Source organism: Ananas comosus, linkage group 1 (genome assembly GCF_001540865.1).
Source record: "Ananas comosus cultivar F153 linkage group 1, ASM154086v1, whole genome shotgun sequence".
In the NCBI taxonomy this organism is placed as follows: domain Eukaryota; kingdom Viridiplantae; phylum Streptophyta; class Magnoliopsida; order Poales; family Bromeliaceae; genus Ananas; species Ananas comosus.
Genome location: NC_033621.1, coordinates 12,491,285 through 12,507,993, shown reverse-complemented (window position 1 = coordinate 12,507,993; position 16,709 = coordinate 12,491,285). Strand labels below are relative to the sequence as shown.

At 37.3% G+C, this 16,709-nt stretch overlaps 3 protein-coding genes across 3 annotated transcripts; 2 read left to right on the top strand and 1 right to left on the bottom strand.

The window, feature by feature from the left end:
• On the top strand, window positions 1,173–5,241 carry LOC109709529. The gene is made up of 4 exons (XM_020231810.1): window positions 1,173–2,662; window positions 2,991–3,202; window positions 3,378–3,601; window positions 3,880–5,241. The coding sequence occupies exons 1-4, from the start codon at window positions 1,210–1,212 to the stop codon at window positions 4,655–4,657; spliced, it is 2,667 nt and encodes an 888-aa protein (XP_020087399.1). The 5' UTR covers window positions 1,173–1,209; the 3' UTR covers window positions 4,658–5,241.
• Window positions 8,810–13,968, top strand: LOC109717310 (protein disulfide-isomerase-like). Its single transcript, XM_020243037.1, has 11 exons — window positions 8,810–9,028; window positions 9,542–9,572; window positions 10,124–10,411; window positions 10,505–10,693; window positions 10,845–10,970; window positions 11,234–11,371; window positions 11,468–11,587; window positions 11,747–11,864; window positions 12,483–12,595; window positions 13,340–13,530; window positions 13,613–13,968. The coding sequence occupies exons 1-10, from the start codon at window positions 8,838–8,840 to the stop codon at window positions 13,523–13,525; spliced, it is 1,500 nt and encodes a 499-aa protein (XP_020098626.1). The 5' UTR covers window positions 8,810–8,837; the 3' UTR covers window positions 13,526–13,530; window positions 13,613–13,968.
• Window positions 15,462–16,705, bottom strand: LOC109717317. Its single transcript, XM_020243044.1, has 2 exons — window positions 16,020–16,705; window positions 15,462–15,624 (listed from the first exon to the last, which is right to left on the bottom strand). The coding sequence occupies exon 1, from the start codon at window positions 16,616–16,618 to the stop codon at window positions 16,061–16,063; it is 558 nt and encodes a 185-aa protein (XP_020098633.1). The 5' UTR covers window positions 16,619–16,705; the 3' UTR covers window positions 15,462–15,624; window positions 16,020–16,060.

The window sequence follows — 16,709 nt, the reverse complement described above, 5'->3', positions numbered from 1 at the left end:
CACCACCTACTAATTAAAAAGAACTTAAAAAATTAAAAATTATTTTTTAAAAATATCAGTGTTACTGTGCCACGTTTCCACACTCCTCCCAATCTGTAATTTTTACATATTTTAGGGACACTACCACGTGTTCTTTGTCTACTTGCATGAACCCTCACCCCTCCGAGAAATTCTACACTATCACATTTGCACCACGTTATTAATAATAAGCTAATTATATATTTTTTTTTCAAATAAAAGTATAATAAAAATATTTTTTTATAATCATGATGGGACATATACTTTTAAAAGGAGATATTTAATTGGTTTGTTACGTCACGTTACCAATATACCCGTTGCATTCTAGAATTTTTCCACCCCTCTCTCTCTCTATCTCTCTCCTCGAGAAATTATTACATGCACTCGGTGTATATATAAATCTCGTACATTGCATCTTATATTTGTCGATCAATGTTTTAAAATTTGTTCCATATAAAAAATTCACTCAGCAAATCATATGTAGAGAATATGCTTTTGTCGCTTGTAAGTAATATAGGACATAATCCAATTGGTGTAATTAATATGGCATATTATATTTTATGAGTTTGTACATACTTTGTTCATAATTTCAATCAAAATATCAAAGTCATAATAAGGTTTTACTTAGATATTACTATTTTTTTACTATAAAATACTTGCGTCTAAAATATGTAATATTTAATATTTAGACTTTTTTTGAATAACGTAAGATATATGTATCAAATAAGTTAAATTTTAATTTTTTAATTTTTTTTATTACAAAATTTGGGGAGTTGTGGTGTACGAAATGTACGCATACACCGGGTCCAGGGAATGCATGTATATTTCACCTCTCTCTCTCTCCTCTCTTCGCGCGCATCTCTCTTCGTCACCCTCCTCTCTCCGTGCGCTCCATTTTACTCACGCTGCGGCGTTTCCCCCGACGTTTCCCCTTCGTAAGTTTCCCCGTTTCCCCTCCCCGAAGAAGGCGAAGCGATCTCCATGGATGGAAACGAGTGTGAGCTCCGCCTAGGGTTAGGGTAGGGTTTGCGACGGTGGTACCCGATGTGGCGGCGGCGGCGGCGGCGGCGGCGGGGATGGAGCGGAGGACGGACCCGTCGGCNAGGCGGAGCTCGGAGGCGGCGGCGGCGGCGGAGAGGGGGTGCTAGTGCGGCGGCGGAGGCGGCGGCGGCGGAGGAGGAGGAGGAGGAGATGGGGTGCCGGAGCTCGAAGCCCGAGGAGGCGTCGCCGGTGGTGGCGCTGTGCCGGGAGCGGCGCGACCTGATCCGCGCAGCCGGGGAGCGCCGCTTCGCCCTCGCGGCGGCGCACGCAGCCTACTTCCGCGCCCTGGCGCGCGTCGGCGCCGCCCTCGACCGCTTCGTCCAGGAGGGCCTCGCCGCCGCGGCGGCGGCGGAGGCGGCCGCGGCGGGGGCGTCGCCCGTGCTCACGCTCCCCCCCTCCGAGGGGAAGGGCAAGTCCAAGCCCAAGATCGACGGATCCGAGCGCAATGGCGACAATGGCGACAGTGGCGGAGGAGGCGCGGCCTCCTCCTCTTCTCTCCCTTCGATTTCTCGCTCCGCTTCGCGCGATTCGCACCTACATTCCCATTCGGACTCGGATCACGGCGAAATCTCGGAGGAAAATGGTGGAATCGAGGTTGGAGCAGGTGGAGTACCACAAGGAGAAGCATATGGAGGAGGAGGAGGAGGAGGGTTTTCATGGTCTAATCCTTCTTACCCTTTTTATCCTCCTTATCCTCCTCCTTATCCTCCTTCTTATGCTCCTTTCTCCAATGTTGGAAATGTGATCCCCAATTACCACTACATGAAGTCGAGTTCGACGAAACCAACCACAGTGTTCCAAGAACCCTACACTACTTACTCCAATCAAGCATTTGTGAGTTACGATTACGAGGATAATTATCCGATTTATGGTTATTCCATGGGCTCTACCATTCCTCCTGTTCAAGATCAGACTTTTTATGAGAATGCGGCACCGGCGAGTCCGCGAAGGGAAGCGAAATCCACTGCTCCACCGCCGCCGCCGACGGCGGCAGCAGAGGGCTCCTCTTGGGATTTCTTCAATCTTTTCAATTCTTATGAGCAGTTGTTTCCGGGGTATGATCGGAGTGGGTACGCGGCGACTTCGTTGACAAGTAGCCCGAATTCAAGCGAGGTGAGGGAGAGAGAAGGGATTCCTGATTTGGAAGACGAGACGGAGCAAGAGACGGTGAAAGAAGCAGCGAAAGAGAGGAAGGTGACGGGAAGTGACTCAGGAAAGAAGGGTTCCAGTGTTGGGAGTTCAAAAGGAGCCGCGGAACACAAAGAGGATGAGGTGAATGATGAAGTTGTTATAGAGAATGAGAGTATTCACTCCTCGGAAGATAGCGAAGCGAGAGGGAGTGTAAAGGAGGAGCAGGAGAAGGAGGAAGTACATGTGACGAAGGTTAAAGGAGTGAGCTTCGAGGACGATACATCATTGGTTAGTAATGGTAGCCGAGCGAGTAAAGAGAATGTAATGTCTGTTCATGGGACGAGAGACGTCGCCGAAGTGGTGCAGGAAATAAAGGAACAGTTCAACTACGCAGCGAGTTGTGGTGAAGAGGTCTCGAGAATTCTCGAGGTTGGGAGGCTGCGCTATAGATCGAGGAATAAGATTTTAAGATGTGGGTATTTCACTTCTTCGACTTTATATCTTAAATATATTGCCCACTTTAGTATGCATGTAAACTTGCAGATGTGATTGATTGTCCTAATTTTAGGTTTAAGCCTTTTCAGCTTAAGTTAGAAGCAAGTTCCATATTATTGCAAAACAACAGTTCTATAGGCGATATTCTGAATTGCGAATTGAGTACATTGGCTTTTCTTATTTAGCACTTGTGCATCTTTTGCGCAGGAAATTTTTTTGCCAGTATTTTTCCTGCGTTTATTTTAAAGAAATGCTTCATTGTCAGAAAAATATGCAGAAAATTGATTAAATATAGTTCATTGCAGTTATCTTATCAAGGATCTTGTATTCTATGTCTCTGCGTTCCGCAACATCATCTCGGACATCGAAGAGCTCTCCACATTCAACTGGAGATATGAAGCAGAATATGGCTATTCATACAAATTCCGAGAGGGTGAATGATTTTGAGCTTAGCAACCTTACATCAGTATTGGACAGGTTGCATGAATGGGAGAAAAAACTTTACAAGGAAGTTAAGGTACGTCCTATAACACAATTAAGCACTAGTTGTTTGTGTGGTATGCAGGATAACCGCTTAAATGGTTGGATCAACTGCCATTTTTGGCCTTTTTCACTCTCTGAGATTAGTGTTGTGTGCAAAAAGAAGAATCATGAAATTAGTTTCTAATGACATTATCATGTGACTGTTCTAGGAAGAAGAAAATCTGAGGGTCATCTATGATAGAGAGTGGAAGCGACTAAAAGCATTAGATGAAAATGGAGCAGAGGCTCATGAAATTGATTCCACTCGGGCTTCAATAAAGGCGTTGGTGACGAGAATAAATATTGTCATCAGATCTGTAAATGCTATTTCTAGCAGGATTCACAAGCTAAGAGATGATGAATTGCAGCCGCAGCTCATCGAATTAATCCAAGGGTATTGAAATTTGAAAACCAACCTCTCTTTGTGCATATGTTAAAAACATCAGGTTTCTTCTACATGTTGATGTGAAAATATATTAATATGAATCGCAGCTTCTGTTTGGACAGGTTTTATTTGTTTTCCTTGAACTTCACAATTTTGTTTTAGCAAAATAGTAGGGTCCATTGGGCCGAAGAGTCGTCATATATTTGCTCCTTGTAGTTCCATGAAATAACATAGGGATATCTATGGCTTCATGGTGACATTGTGATTAAGTGCCATTTTTTCTGCAGACTAATAAGAATGTGGAAGTTTGTCCTCGACTGTCATCGCAAGCAATTCCAAGCGATGGTTGAAAGCAAAGCCCAAAACCTAATACCAAAATTTGGGGGTCTACGAAGTTCTGCTTCAAAGGCGACGATAGAGTTAGAGCTAGAGCTCCTGAACTGGGCTTCGTGTTTCAGAGATTGGATTCAAACCCAAAAGGCTTACATCGAAGCCCTTAACGGCTGGTTGCTGAAATGGCTTCTCCAGGAGAAAGAAGAAACACCTGATGGAGAAGTACCATTCTCTCCCAGCCGAATGGGAGCCCCTCCTGTGTTCATCACTGCCAATGATTGGTGTCAAACCCTGGAAAGGATATCCGAAAATGGTGTAATAGATACAATGCGAGCTTTCGCTATAAATGTGCACAGCTTATGGGAGAAGCAGGACGTGGAGCAGCATCAGAAGCTGAAAACTGAATATCTGTCCAAAGATTTTGGAAAAAGGCTTAAATCTGTGCAAAAGGAATACGGGATTAATGGGCCTGTAGATGTTGATAAAATAGCTATGATTCTCGCCAGTAACGGGCCGATCGATGACCGCATGGTGGGCTTGGATGCATTGAAGAAGAGATTAGATGAGGAGAGGGCCAAACATGAGGAAGCCGTTAAACAAGTCCGAGAGGCGAGCGCGACCAATTTGAGAGCGGGCCTGATTCCGATTTTTGAAGCGTTGGGGAACTTCACTATCGAGACACTAAAGGGTTATGAAGGAGTCAGAATTCCGAATGTTGGCGGAGTAACTTAAGTAAAAGCTTCATGTAACCGGCTTTGGCTTTTCTGTCAAGCCGAAAGGTGGAAAAATCTCTGCTTCTCCAAATTTTTGCAGCTAAAAGATCAAATTTCGCAGTGGAATTACATTGATGAGTTGAACAACTCGTCGGAGGTCACTTTGGTGACGAAAGTTTCAACCTTCTGGTTCAGCAATAAGCTATTTCAACGGATTGAGGAGCTATTCAGATAATAAGTAGAGAATTACTTGATTTATTTTGCGATTTTCAGGGAGGTGATTTTCCCCGTGGAACCGGCTTACGCATAGAAAGATCGCATGCTCCAGGAGGCGACAAATTTATCGAAACCAGAAGCAGCAGCAGTTGATTTCTCAGAAGATAATGAGCTGTAGAGTGAAGTAGTGAACTAGTTTAGGAATAACATTGCTCTGTGCTGTTCTCTAGATTATGGCTTTTCAAATCAATTTTTTATCTCTAGCTGTGAGGGGAATTTTGTCAAAAGGCCCTTGAGGAAGGGGCCATGAGTTCTTGTCTCTTTTATTTTTCTTTTCCCCTTGTGATGTAAATACATTTCCAATCTATTGCAGCATCAATTGTTGTATGGCTTATTTGGAGGCAGATTTTGTGCTTACTGGATCTGATTTTTTCTTTCTTTTTTTTTTTCTGTTTTTTGGTAGGGACTAAATCACCTCATTTTTTAAACTCGCATGCGGGGGATCAAAACCTGATCTCTTGATCGAAGATTCGAGATACCAACCAACTGTGCTAAACAATCTGTCTAAATTGATCTCGCTGTAGTTTCGGGGGAACAATCATGTTACCCACGAATCCGGAGACTAAATCACCTCATTTTCTAAACTCACGTGTGGGGTTCAAAACCCAATCTCTAGATCAAAGATCCGGGATACCAACCAACTGCGCTAGACAGTGTATCTGAATTTGATTTTGTTGTAGTTTCAAAGAGTTAAATCACGTTTCCCAAGAATTCGAGGACTAAATCACCTCAAATTTTTTTTTTTTACACTCCCATGCATGGATCAAAACCCGATCTCTTGATCGAAGATCCGGGATACCAACCAACTTTGCTAGGCAGTGTTTCTGAACTAATCTTGTGGTAGTTTCTATTGCAAGTTATGGCTGTATCTCCAGATCTTCTATGTCAAATGTGTTGTGAACCTGCTCGACTGATCGAATTGAATGGAATAAGATTTTTTTAAAAAATTACCAATTAGGGTGAAATAATATAGGGATGAGATTTATATCATTCACGCATATTTGGTGTAACATCGGACACATAATGGTATGCTCAAATTATTAGTGCAAAATACTTGAGTTCAATGGTTGGCATTGAAATCATAGTTGGATCATCTAACCCTAGGAGTGTAAATGAGCCGAACATGAGCGAGCTGGGTCGGCTTGTGTTCGACTCGCTTCTGGCATGTTAAAATATCGAGCTAAAAAATTCAGCTCGTGTTCGGCTCGTTAATAAACGAGGCGAACACGAGATGGCTCGTTAAAGTATCAAGCTACAAAATTCAGCTCGTGTTCGGTTCGTTAATAAACAAGCCGAATACGAGCTGGCTCACGAGCTGCCCAACGAACAATAAGTTAAAAGGATTAGATTGAATATATAAAAAAAATAAATTTATAAAATCTTATCCGTTAGACTTTGATCTAATAGTTGAAACTTTATATATAAATGAGTTTTTTTTTATAATTGAGTTCGCCTTTATATTTTTATTTTGCAAAAAAATAAATAATAAAAATATATATTATATATATAATTATTTATTTATATATATAAATATAAATTAAATAAATTATATAAATATAAAATATATGTATTCGAGCTGTTATCGAGCAGAACATTAGCGAGCTGATCCCCGCTCGTGTTCGGCTCGTTACTAACGAGCGATTTAATCTCGAGCTCATTTCGAGCCGAATACAAGCTGGCTCGCGAAAAGCGAGCTGGATTGCCACCCCTATCTAATAGAGATGTCAACGGGTCGGATTCGGGGCGGATTTTTAAAAACCCGAACCCGAACCCGACTCTAAACCCGAGACCCGAACCCGAACCCGAACCCGACGGATTTTAAAAATCCATATCCAAACCCGAACCCGACCAAAAATCCGAAACCCGAACCCGAACCCGAACCCGAAACAATTATTTCTTTTTTCAATATTTCAAAATATATTATATTAAATCTAAATTTTTAAAATATAAATTTAAATATAATATTAAATTTTTATATATATATTATATATAATACAAAATAAATTCGGCTTCGGGTCGGGTTCGGGTTCGGGTTCGGGTCGGGTACAATCAAAATCCATATCCGAATCCATATCCGTCGGGTTTCTATTTTTGATATACATATCCGAATCCATATCCATATCCATCGGATATATCCGTTTTATTCGGGTTCGGATTCGGATAAAATTTTGAGTATCCATACCCATTGACATCCCTACGATCTAACCCTCATGATTTCTTAACAGCTCCCTACAATATTTTTGCTCACTTCGCGAATAAAAACGAAAAATAACAATCGATATCCATTAAAGAAAAAGAATAAATTACAAAAAAAAGAAAAAATTATTTTTGTTTCACTTTAAATTTTTATTGCTAAATAAGATAGTAAATTGATATATTCTGCAAACTCTGAAATATAAGGTACTAATTATAAAATGATAAAATACTACAGTATCTGCCATTAACAAATAGCAACATTTTACTATCTTTTATTTAATAATAGATTTTTATAGTAAAATAAAAATAAAGTAATAGAATAATTAAGGTCCATTTTGTTCAACATAAAACTGTAAAAAATAATTTTTTATGGGAAAAAAGATTTATATTTTGTAGTGTTTGATTTATAGAAAAAATAATTTTTTACTAATATTTATTTAGTCGAAAGAAAAAATTCATATTTATTTAATTCGGTGGAAAAAAATGATCGAAAAAAGTTTTACGCAGCTTGAGTATTCGTTTTCTGCCCAAAAACAGTGAAAAACATGAACTTCAATTTTTTTTCAAATCTGTAAAATTACTTTTATAAAAAATATTTTTTACATTGGATCAAATAAGTGAAAATAATATTTTTATAGTAAGGCCCCGTTTGGATACTCCTGAAAACGTAGCATAGTTAAACTAAGCTACGGCGGTAGAAAAAATATCCTATGAAGCGTTTGGGAGGAAAAAAAGTAACGTAATTTTTGGAGTATAGTTAAACTATGCTCCAAAAAATGGAGTAAAAGTATAATCCACTCTAACCAAAGGAAAAAAATTCCACCATTCTTTAGCTCCCTTATTCAAAAAAATGCATTAAGTTCTAAATTTTAAATTTCAACATATATTTTAAATTTCAACATAGATTTAAAATTTAAAATTTAAAATTTGAAATTTGAAATATCACATTTGAAATTTTAAATTAAAATTTTAAATTTTAAATTTTAAATTTCAAACTTTAAATTTCAAATTTCAAATTTGTAAATTTCAAATTTGAAAATTTCAAATTTAAATTTCAAATTTTAAATTTTCACCTTTCACTTTTCAAATTTATAAATTTTAAATTTTTTTTGAAATTTTAAATTTTAACTTTTAATCTTAAAATTTAGAAAAATCTTGTAAAATTGTACAATGCATATCCAAACAGGTTAAAAATTGAATCCGTGGAATTTTTTAGAGTTGCAGGATTCTCTATTTTATCTAGACCGAAACCACAGTTTATAAATTCCGTGGAGATATTTTACTGTGTATCCAAACAGGCCCTAAATATAAATTTTAGTTTGGTTTACGTCGAACCAAAGCCCTCCAAAAGCTACGAGAGGCAGATTAAGGCTTAGTTTAGGGAAAACTTCAGAAATCCCCCATGTGGTTTCGTAGTTTCTCACTTTTTTCCCATGTAGTTTAAAATGTATCAATTTGTCCCCCCGTGATTTTTTTTTCTCTTTTTCTTATCAATTTTATTATTATTATTTTTTTAAATTAGTGATACCGTTAAAATTAAAGGGTACTAAAGTAAATATTTACTAAATTTAGATAAATATTTGAAATTTTTTTTGTATATAATTTAATGCAATGTTAACGAAAAAGCTACGAAGAATCTAGATGGGTATCTATATATAGCTGTAAAAAAAGATTTTTTTTTTTATCTTCGCTAAATCCTCTTCGTTAAACCCCTCTCTCTCTCCCCCATGGCGGCGTCGTGGATTCGGATTCCATCGGCGGTGGCGGCGCTCCTCGTCGCCTCCTCCATCCTCTTGCTAACCCTAGCGGCGGCGGAGGAGGAGGCGGAGCCCTCGCCGGTGCTCACCCTCGACGCCTCCAACTTCTCCGACACCGTCTCCAAGCACGCCTTCGTCGTCGTCGAGTTCTACGCCCCCTGGTGATTTCCACCTCCGATCCCCTCGATCTCGTCCTATGCTTTCGATCTCCAGGTTTTTATTTGTAGATCCTTCGTTCGATCGGGTTTTTGGCATGATCGCGGCGTTCCTTCAGGAAAAGTCGTGCCTTTTGTTGTGGCTTTGGGTGCCCCCGATCCATGTTTGGATTCTTACCTTATCAATTTTTGATCATCTTTACTGGATTTGATTGAATGCTCCCTGTTTACCAGTGACCTAATTGCCTAAGTTCATGAAAAAAGGAAAACAAAAAAAACAAAAAAAAACTTATCTTTTGATTGTAGGCGAGTAAAAAAGTAATTACGAAACTAATAATAAAAAAACAAGAACTTGGATGGCACATTATGCGTAATCGAGAAAGGAAATAATGGTTTATGCACAGTTACTAATAACTAAGGATCGTAAATTCTTAAATGGTTTATTAATGGTGATAACTGATAAATTGCACGAAGTGGAGTTATTTTGTGTTTCTGACTTGCTATGTTTTTCCTGAACAGGTGTGGTCATTGCAAGAAACTTGCTCCTGAGGTAATTATTATTTTTTCCCCTTGAATATCATAAAGTTTTTATAGAGTGTAATGCATTTGTAGAAAATCGAAAGTATTGGAAGATTTTTGTTGTAAAATTGAGTTATTCATAGTTTGTGCCGCAATTCAAAAGTACGCTTTGGGTGTGTTTGTTTCACCGAAAGTGGAGAGATGCTAAATGATTTTCGGCCGTAGATGTCCACTTTTATTGTTTGGTTTAACGTAACTTCATTTTCCCCAAAATACCGTAATTGACTTGGGAAACTTCCGCTTTTACGTCATTTCACTTCCTGCCAAACAAATAACAAAGCTGGGGAAACTTCAATCCACAGTTAAACAAACAATGGAAGAAAAGTAAGTTTCATATGAACTCTAGTTCACTTGAAAGTCTATTTCAATCTAAACTTCTCATTCGCTAAAACAAACATTCCTTATACATCTGTTAAATCATGTACCTCTTCACTGAAGGAAAAATTAATATGAAGATCAGATGATTTCGGACTCATCGTGCATCATCTACCTATGTACTGAAAATTTTGTATCTTCTTGCAGTATGAGAAGGCTGCATCTATTCTCAGTAAGCATGACCCTCCAGTTATTTTAACTAAGGTTGATGCTAATGAAGAGGTAAACAAAGAACTAGCTTCGAAGTATGAGATAAGGGGTTACCCTACTCTGAAGATTCTGCGAGATGGTGGCAAGCACATTCAAGATTACAAAGGTCCTCGAAATGCTGATGGTATTGTTGAGTATTTGAAGAAGCAAGCTGGTCCTGCATCTGCTGAAATCAAATCTTCAGAGGATGCTGATAAATTTATCAGCGAGAAGAAGATCTATGTTGTAAGATCAATCTTCGGGCCTTTCGTTCCTTTTGACTCACTTCTGTATCACAAAAATACTATCTTTGGCTCATCCAAGTCTATTATTATATAGGTTGGGGTATTCTCCGAGTTCTCTGGAGAGGAATTCCAAAACTTCACAGCGACTGCTGAGAAACTACGGTCTGATTATGATTTTTTTCATACGTCGGATGCCGATCTCCTCCCGCATGGTGATAAAGCAGTAAAACCACCCCTAGTCAGGCTTCTCAAACCATTTGATGAGCTTTTTGTCGATTCACAGGTACCTTAATGCTTCTATCGCCCTTTTTTTTGGTATAACTAGAATTGAAATTGCTGATCGTTCAAGAATTGCTTCTTTCGTAACTATGTAGAAAAGAACACAAGCTTATAAAGTACTCGTACTAGTAGCCTACTTTTTGTTATTTTTGCAGGATTTTCATGTAGAAGCTTTGGAGAAGTTCATCGAATTCTCTAGTATTCCAATAGTCACTACCTACAATAAAGATCCCAGCAACCACCCTTTTGTCATAAAGTTCTTCAACAGCCCTGATGCAAAAGTAAGTACCGATAAAACTCAACTACTAAGTTTCATCATAGCCTTTTGACTGTGTTCTCTCTCTTCAGTGTCTGTTACAATATCTTCTATTGGAGATAGAATTATGATTTTCTTTGTGTATGTTATGCTCTCTGGTCTTTTGGTAGCATTTTGTAGTTCCAGCATTACTGCCTTGTTGACAAATTTGTACACCGGGCGTCTTGTATATTATCTTTTCTTAACTTCAATGAAATCTTATTTGGTTTGTAATCCGATGATGAACAGGCTATGCTCTTTTTGGACTTTGGCAGTGAGCTATTTGATGCGTTCAAGTCCAAGTACCAAGAGGTTGCTGAGAGCTACAAAGGAAAGAATATTAACTTTTTGATTGGTGATCTAGATGCCAGTGAAGGTGCTTTCCAGGTATATTCTATGGACTCGCTCTTCTATTTCTTTATTTACACCATCTATTTGTTACTGTGCTTGTTGATAACTATTTTACCATGGTTGAATATGTAGTTCTTTGGCCTTAAGAAAGAGCAGGTGCCCCTCATCATTGTCCAAGAAAATGAACGTACGAAATATCTTAAACCAAATCTCGAACCTGAACATATTGCATTGTGGCTGAAGGAATATATGGTATATTCTCCTTGCAAAGCAGCTACTATTACGTGGTGTTTTTTAAATTTTATTTTTAGTTATTAATTGTAGAGCATGAATACTAGTTTCTCAATATTCTTGTAGATATAACTAATGACAAATCTTATTATGCTTACGCAACTGTCTGTGTTGATGCAGGATGGAAGCTTGAAACCATATAAGAAATCAGAACCTATTCCCGAAACTAACAATGAGCCTGTTAAGCTTGTTGTGGCTGACAGTCTCCATGAAGTGGTTTTTGATTCTAAAAAGAATGGTTAGTGCTTGAATTTGTATTATGTTCTTGACTCTATAAAGGATCCTAGGTGCTGCCGCTGAGTTTCTATAAAGCAAAACAATATTGAGTGTCTAGGGAGTTTTGAAGATAAGTAGGATCTAGGCTCTTTCTAAAATCTTGCTTTAGTGCTTTTGGCGTGGAAAACCTCTTTGTTATTCAAGAAATGAGAGGAATAAAAAAAAATCTTTTTTATTTGATTTTCTGAATTAGTAATTGAATTTTCACGTATCTTTACAGACTGACATAATAATAATACTAAACACGACTAAAGAAGGACACCTTAACACAAACAACTTGTCTTTTCTATTAAACTAGCAGCTAGATGTTGACAAATTTGGTTTCGAATACAAAATAATCGAGCATTTTCCAATCAACTCTTCTAATTATAACTATTTTGTTAGTACTTCAGCACTTATTTATCTTCTGGAATTTTTGTATACAATAATGTGTTGAGAAAGTAAGTGTGGGAATATAAGATCCATTGCCTACAGGGCTTCTTGTTTACTTTCCGGTTCTTGCAATTCTTTATTTGATGCTTTCTTGATATTAGTTGTTATTGGTTCCTTTGTAAGCTAATCTGTAACTTTTATGTTCCAGTTCTACTTGAATTTTATGCACCGTGGTGCGGGCATTGCAAGAAACTGGCTCCTATCTTGGAGGAAGTAGCAGGCTCTTTTCAGAGTGATGGTGATGTGATTATCGCAAAGATGGTAACCCCTGTTACATAGTAAACATTGCAGTTGAATTAACAGGCTAATCGTTGTTATCGTGCCTTGGTCACATTTTCATTTGTCTTGCTAAAGAAAATGATCTGCTCTAAATTATGTTTGTAATTCCAATTCAAATGTGTTTTTTATCTGTCCTGCAAGTACTAGCATACAAGTATTAATAACTTGGAAAGCATTTTGAGCCAAATATATTGAATTGGGTATTAAGTGGTAATTAGAAATATCCATGATAACAAACTCGTCTATCATACAACTTACGGTGGTGGGACTTACTTAAAAGGCGACAATGTCATTATATTTTTTTCCCTTTTTTTCATTCGGGAGCTACTTTTCTTGTAGTTTAGGGTGTTGGCCTGTCGAGATATCTTTATAATGATTTATTGCTGATCGAATTTAACATACAAAATTGAGCCAACTTATAATATACATAATAATAATATGCACATCTGATGTTACGAGTAATTGAAGTATGGAAAGAGGGAGGCATGAGGAATGACAACACGAGTCAAATTGTCATTACCCGACTTTGTGCATTCAATTTATCCCTGGTGTTGTCAAGAAGCTTGCTTAATATGCCACATTTTGATGTTCCATCTGTTCATTTATGTTCTAATTTTACCCCTCCTCTTCACTGTTGATGTCGTATTTTGGCTATATAGTACTGGTTTCTTTCGCTTCTCGTGACGCCCTGAATTCCTTTTTTTTTCCTTGTAATCTTTATTGTAGGATGCTACAGCCAATGATATGCCCGAGGAATTCGAAGTCCGGGGTTACCCCACGTTATACTTCGTTTCAGCAAGTGGCAAACTCGCTAAATATGAAGGGGACCGATCGGCAGCGGACATCAGCAACTTTATTAAAAACAACAGAGAAGTGATCAGCGAGCCCGAATCCGGAAAAGACGAATTATGATCAAGGTCCTTGTTGAATCTTTCTCCTTTTTAACTTCGTTTTGTACCAACTCTCATGAAACAGAAACTGACAAATTTCAATCTGCAGGGTTTCATTTTCCACAGGTAGAGGGAGAAATCAACATATACATTCCCATCCATAAGTTTCTCAGCTATACCAATAAAAGCCACTTTATTTTGTTTTTCCACTTTTTGAACTATAGTGCTTAAAATAGCAACATTTTTAACCGGATTTTAGGCTTTTTCTTGGCTGAATGGTGATCTGATATCTGTTAGTTTTAACCTTAAATCTTAGATATGATGATTAATGATCATAATGACATTGTTTATTTCTCTGAACATAGCATATGGGTGATCTAGTATCAAGATTGTCTCCTTTAGATGCAATATTTGGTGATGTAATATATTAGTTCCATAAATCAGTTTAGATGAATCTTAGATCAATTGTTTTACAATCTTTAGATCTCATTTATAGAGATTGGAGACATCATTTTGTATCTATAGCACTAATGTTGAAAATTAAAAGATGTTCCCAAAAAAAAGCACTATTGATGTAAATTGAACAGGTACACTATTTCTCTTCCAATCAAAATTGCCTACAAGTTTTAGCAATGTAGTAATGGTATATACAATTTTATACTTCCTATTCTATTGAATAGGTACACAAATTAAGTCCACGTGCGCAATTTAATGTAAAGTACTATTTGAATAAAGTTGTTTAAGTAGGCTTAAATAACACTGTTGGTCCTGGTCCTCAAATTATGAGTCACGTCATGCTTTGCTTATGAAACTTTAATTTGCTATAATTTTTTTTTATTCATTATTCAAGCTCTATAAATTACTATAATCAAATCCGATAATCTAATTTACTTCACTAAATATTGACATGCTGCTGATGTTGGAGTAATATGACATTTTAAATATTGTTGTGTCGCTAATCACAACACTTTCACATTATGTAGTTATGTTTACATTAGTGGCATGTCAATATTTAATTAACTAAATTGAATTATGAAAATTTGATTATAACAATTCAGACATTGACCGACCGTCTCTAGAGCAAGTGGCAAATGGTTTGGTGGTTGGTAACCGAGGCCCAAGTTCGAATCCTAGTTGATTCACATTTTCAGCTAAATTTATTTCTAAATGAAATAAGCGAAGTGGGTACTGTGCTATCTATTTCGAAAAAAAAAAAAAAAACAATTCAGACAGTGCAAACTAAAAATTATAATAAATTAAAATTTGAGAGCTAAAGTGTCAGGCACTTTGTAGTTTGAGGATCAAAAGTAAAATTTAGCTTAANTCTTACGGTTTAATTAATAAAAATAAAGGGAAATGGATCCGTTCTAAAAAAAAAAAAAAAAAAAGGTATTAAATTCTTCTAATAGTTGGAGAATGATGCGTCAACCAAGTGTATATATATATATTTAATTTTAGATGTAAACATGTAACAATACCAGTTTATAGCAATTAATATTTAATACCTTTCTAATTAATATATTAATTTCACTTCGATCCTACCTTCCTTTTTGACCAATCAAATCCATTCAATCACAGGACAACACCACCCTGGCATAAAATTGGTCCAATTAATGAAGTGTTAAACAAAGGTCCTTGGAATATATATTTTTTAAAATTATTTTAGAAGCATATTCCTCTTTATTATTTTTCAAAAAAAAAAAAAAGTGTATGGTGAATTCATAGGAGTATATACAAAGGGATTTATTTAATGGGCAAACAAAATTATTATTATTACTACTATTATTATTATTATTATTATTATTGAGATGCTACTGATGCAAGGTGTTGTAAATTAGTTGAAGCAAAGAATCATTTCATGTGCAATGCATGCTTCAAAAATATCTTAAATTTTTACTCTCATTTTTGTTTTTCTCCATTAATTTGTTTTTCTCAGCTTAACTAATTGCAGCATTAAATAAATAAACATTATGACAATATATTTCTCATATAAAAAACCAATGCCACAGATTCAATAATTTGCTTTTGTTTCTAATTCAAACAACTTTTAAATAATCCTATATCAAACCTTTTGTAGTGAAACACATGTGCATATATATATATATATATATATATATATATATGCACATGTGTTTCACTACAAAAGGTTTGATATAGGATTATTTAAAAGTTGTTTGAATTAGAAACAAAAGCAAATTATTGAATCTGTGGCATTGGTTTTTTATATGAGAAATATATTGTCATAATGTTTATTTATTTAATGCTGCAATTAGTTAAGCTGAGAAAAACAAATTAATGGAGAAAAACAAAAATGAGAGTAAAAATTTAAGATATTTTTGAAGCATGCATTGCACATGAAATGATTCTTTGCTTCAACTAATTTACAACACCTTGCATCAGTAGCATCTCAATAATAATAATAATAATAATAATAGTAGTAATAATAATAATTTTGTTTGCCCATTAAATAAATCCCTTTGTATATACTCCTATGNTATATATATATATATATATATATATATATATATTGACCAATGAATCTCTTACTTGTGTTGCTTCATGAACTTCTTTTCTTTTTGGAAGAAGAAGTAGAAGAAGAAGAAGAAGAAGCAGTAGTAGTAGCAGTAGTAGTGTTGTGAGCTCCTTGCACCACAAAGAGCTTCTTCAACACCCTCAACATCACCTCCAAGCTCGGCTTCTTACGCCGCAGCTGCGACGTGCGCAGCAGCGGCGACGGCGGCGGCGGCGGAGGTCTCTGCTCGCGCAGCGTCGGGGATCGTCGTTCGTCGCGTTCGAACCTGACCGACCACCGATGAGCCCTCAGCTCGTCGTTGAAGTCCTCCCACAGCATGTCCATCCGCTCTTCCACGTCGAGCGGAGGGCGACCGCAGTCGCTGAGAGAAGGCGAGGGCGGTAGGACGCTACGGCGGAGGGCGGTCGAGGAGAAGCTCCGGCGGAAGCTGGGAGAGGCGGTTTGCGGTGGCGGCGGAGAGGCGAGGAGCCGAAGAAAGGAGGAGGAAGAGGAGGTGGTGGTGGTGGGGGTGGGAGTGGGGAAGGGGAGTTGGTGTGTGGGTGTTAGGGTTTGGGGTATGGATGGGAATGTGAACTCCTCCATTACTTATCTTCTTCTCTTCTTTAATTCTTAGTTTCTTATAGGTGTAATGAGGAAGAGAGGAGTTGACTATGTGTGTTTAGTTTTATGTATG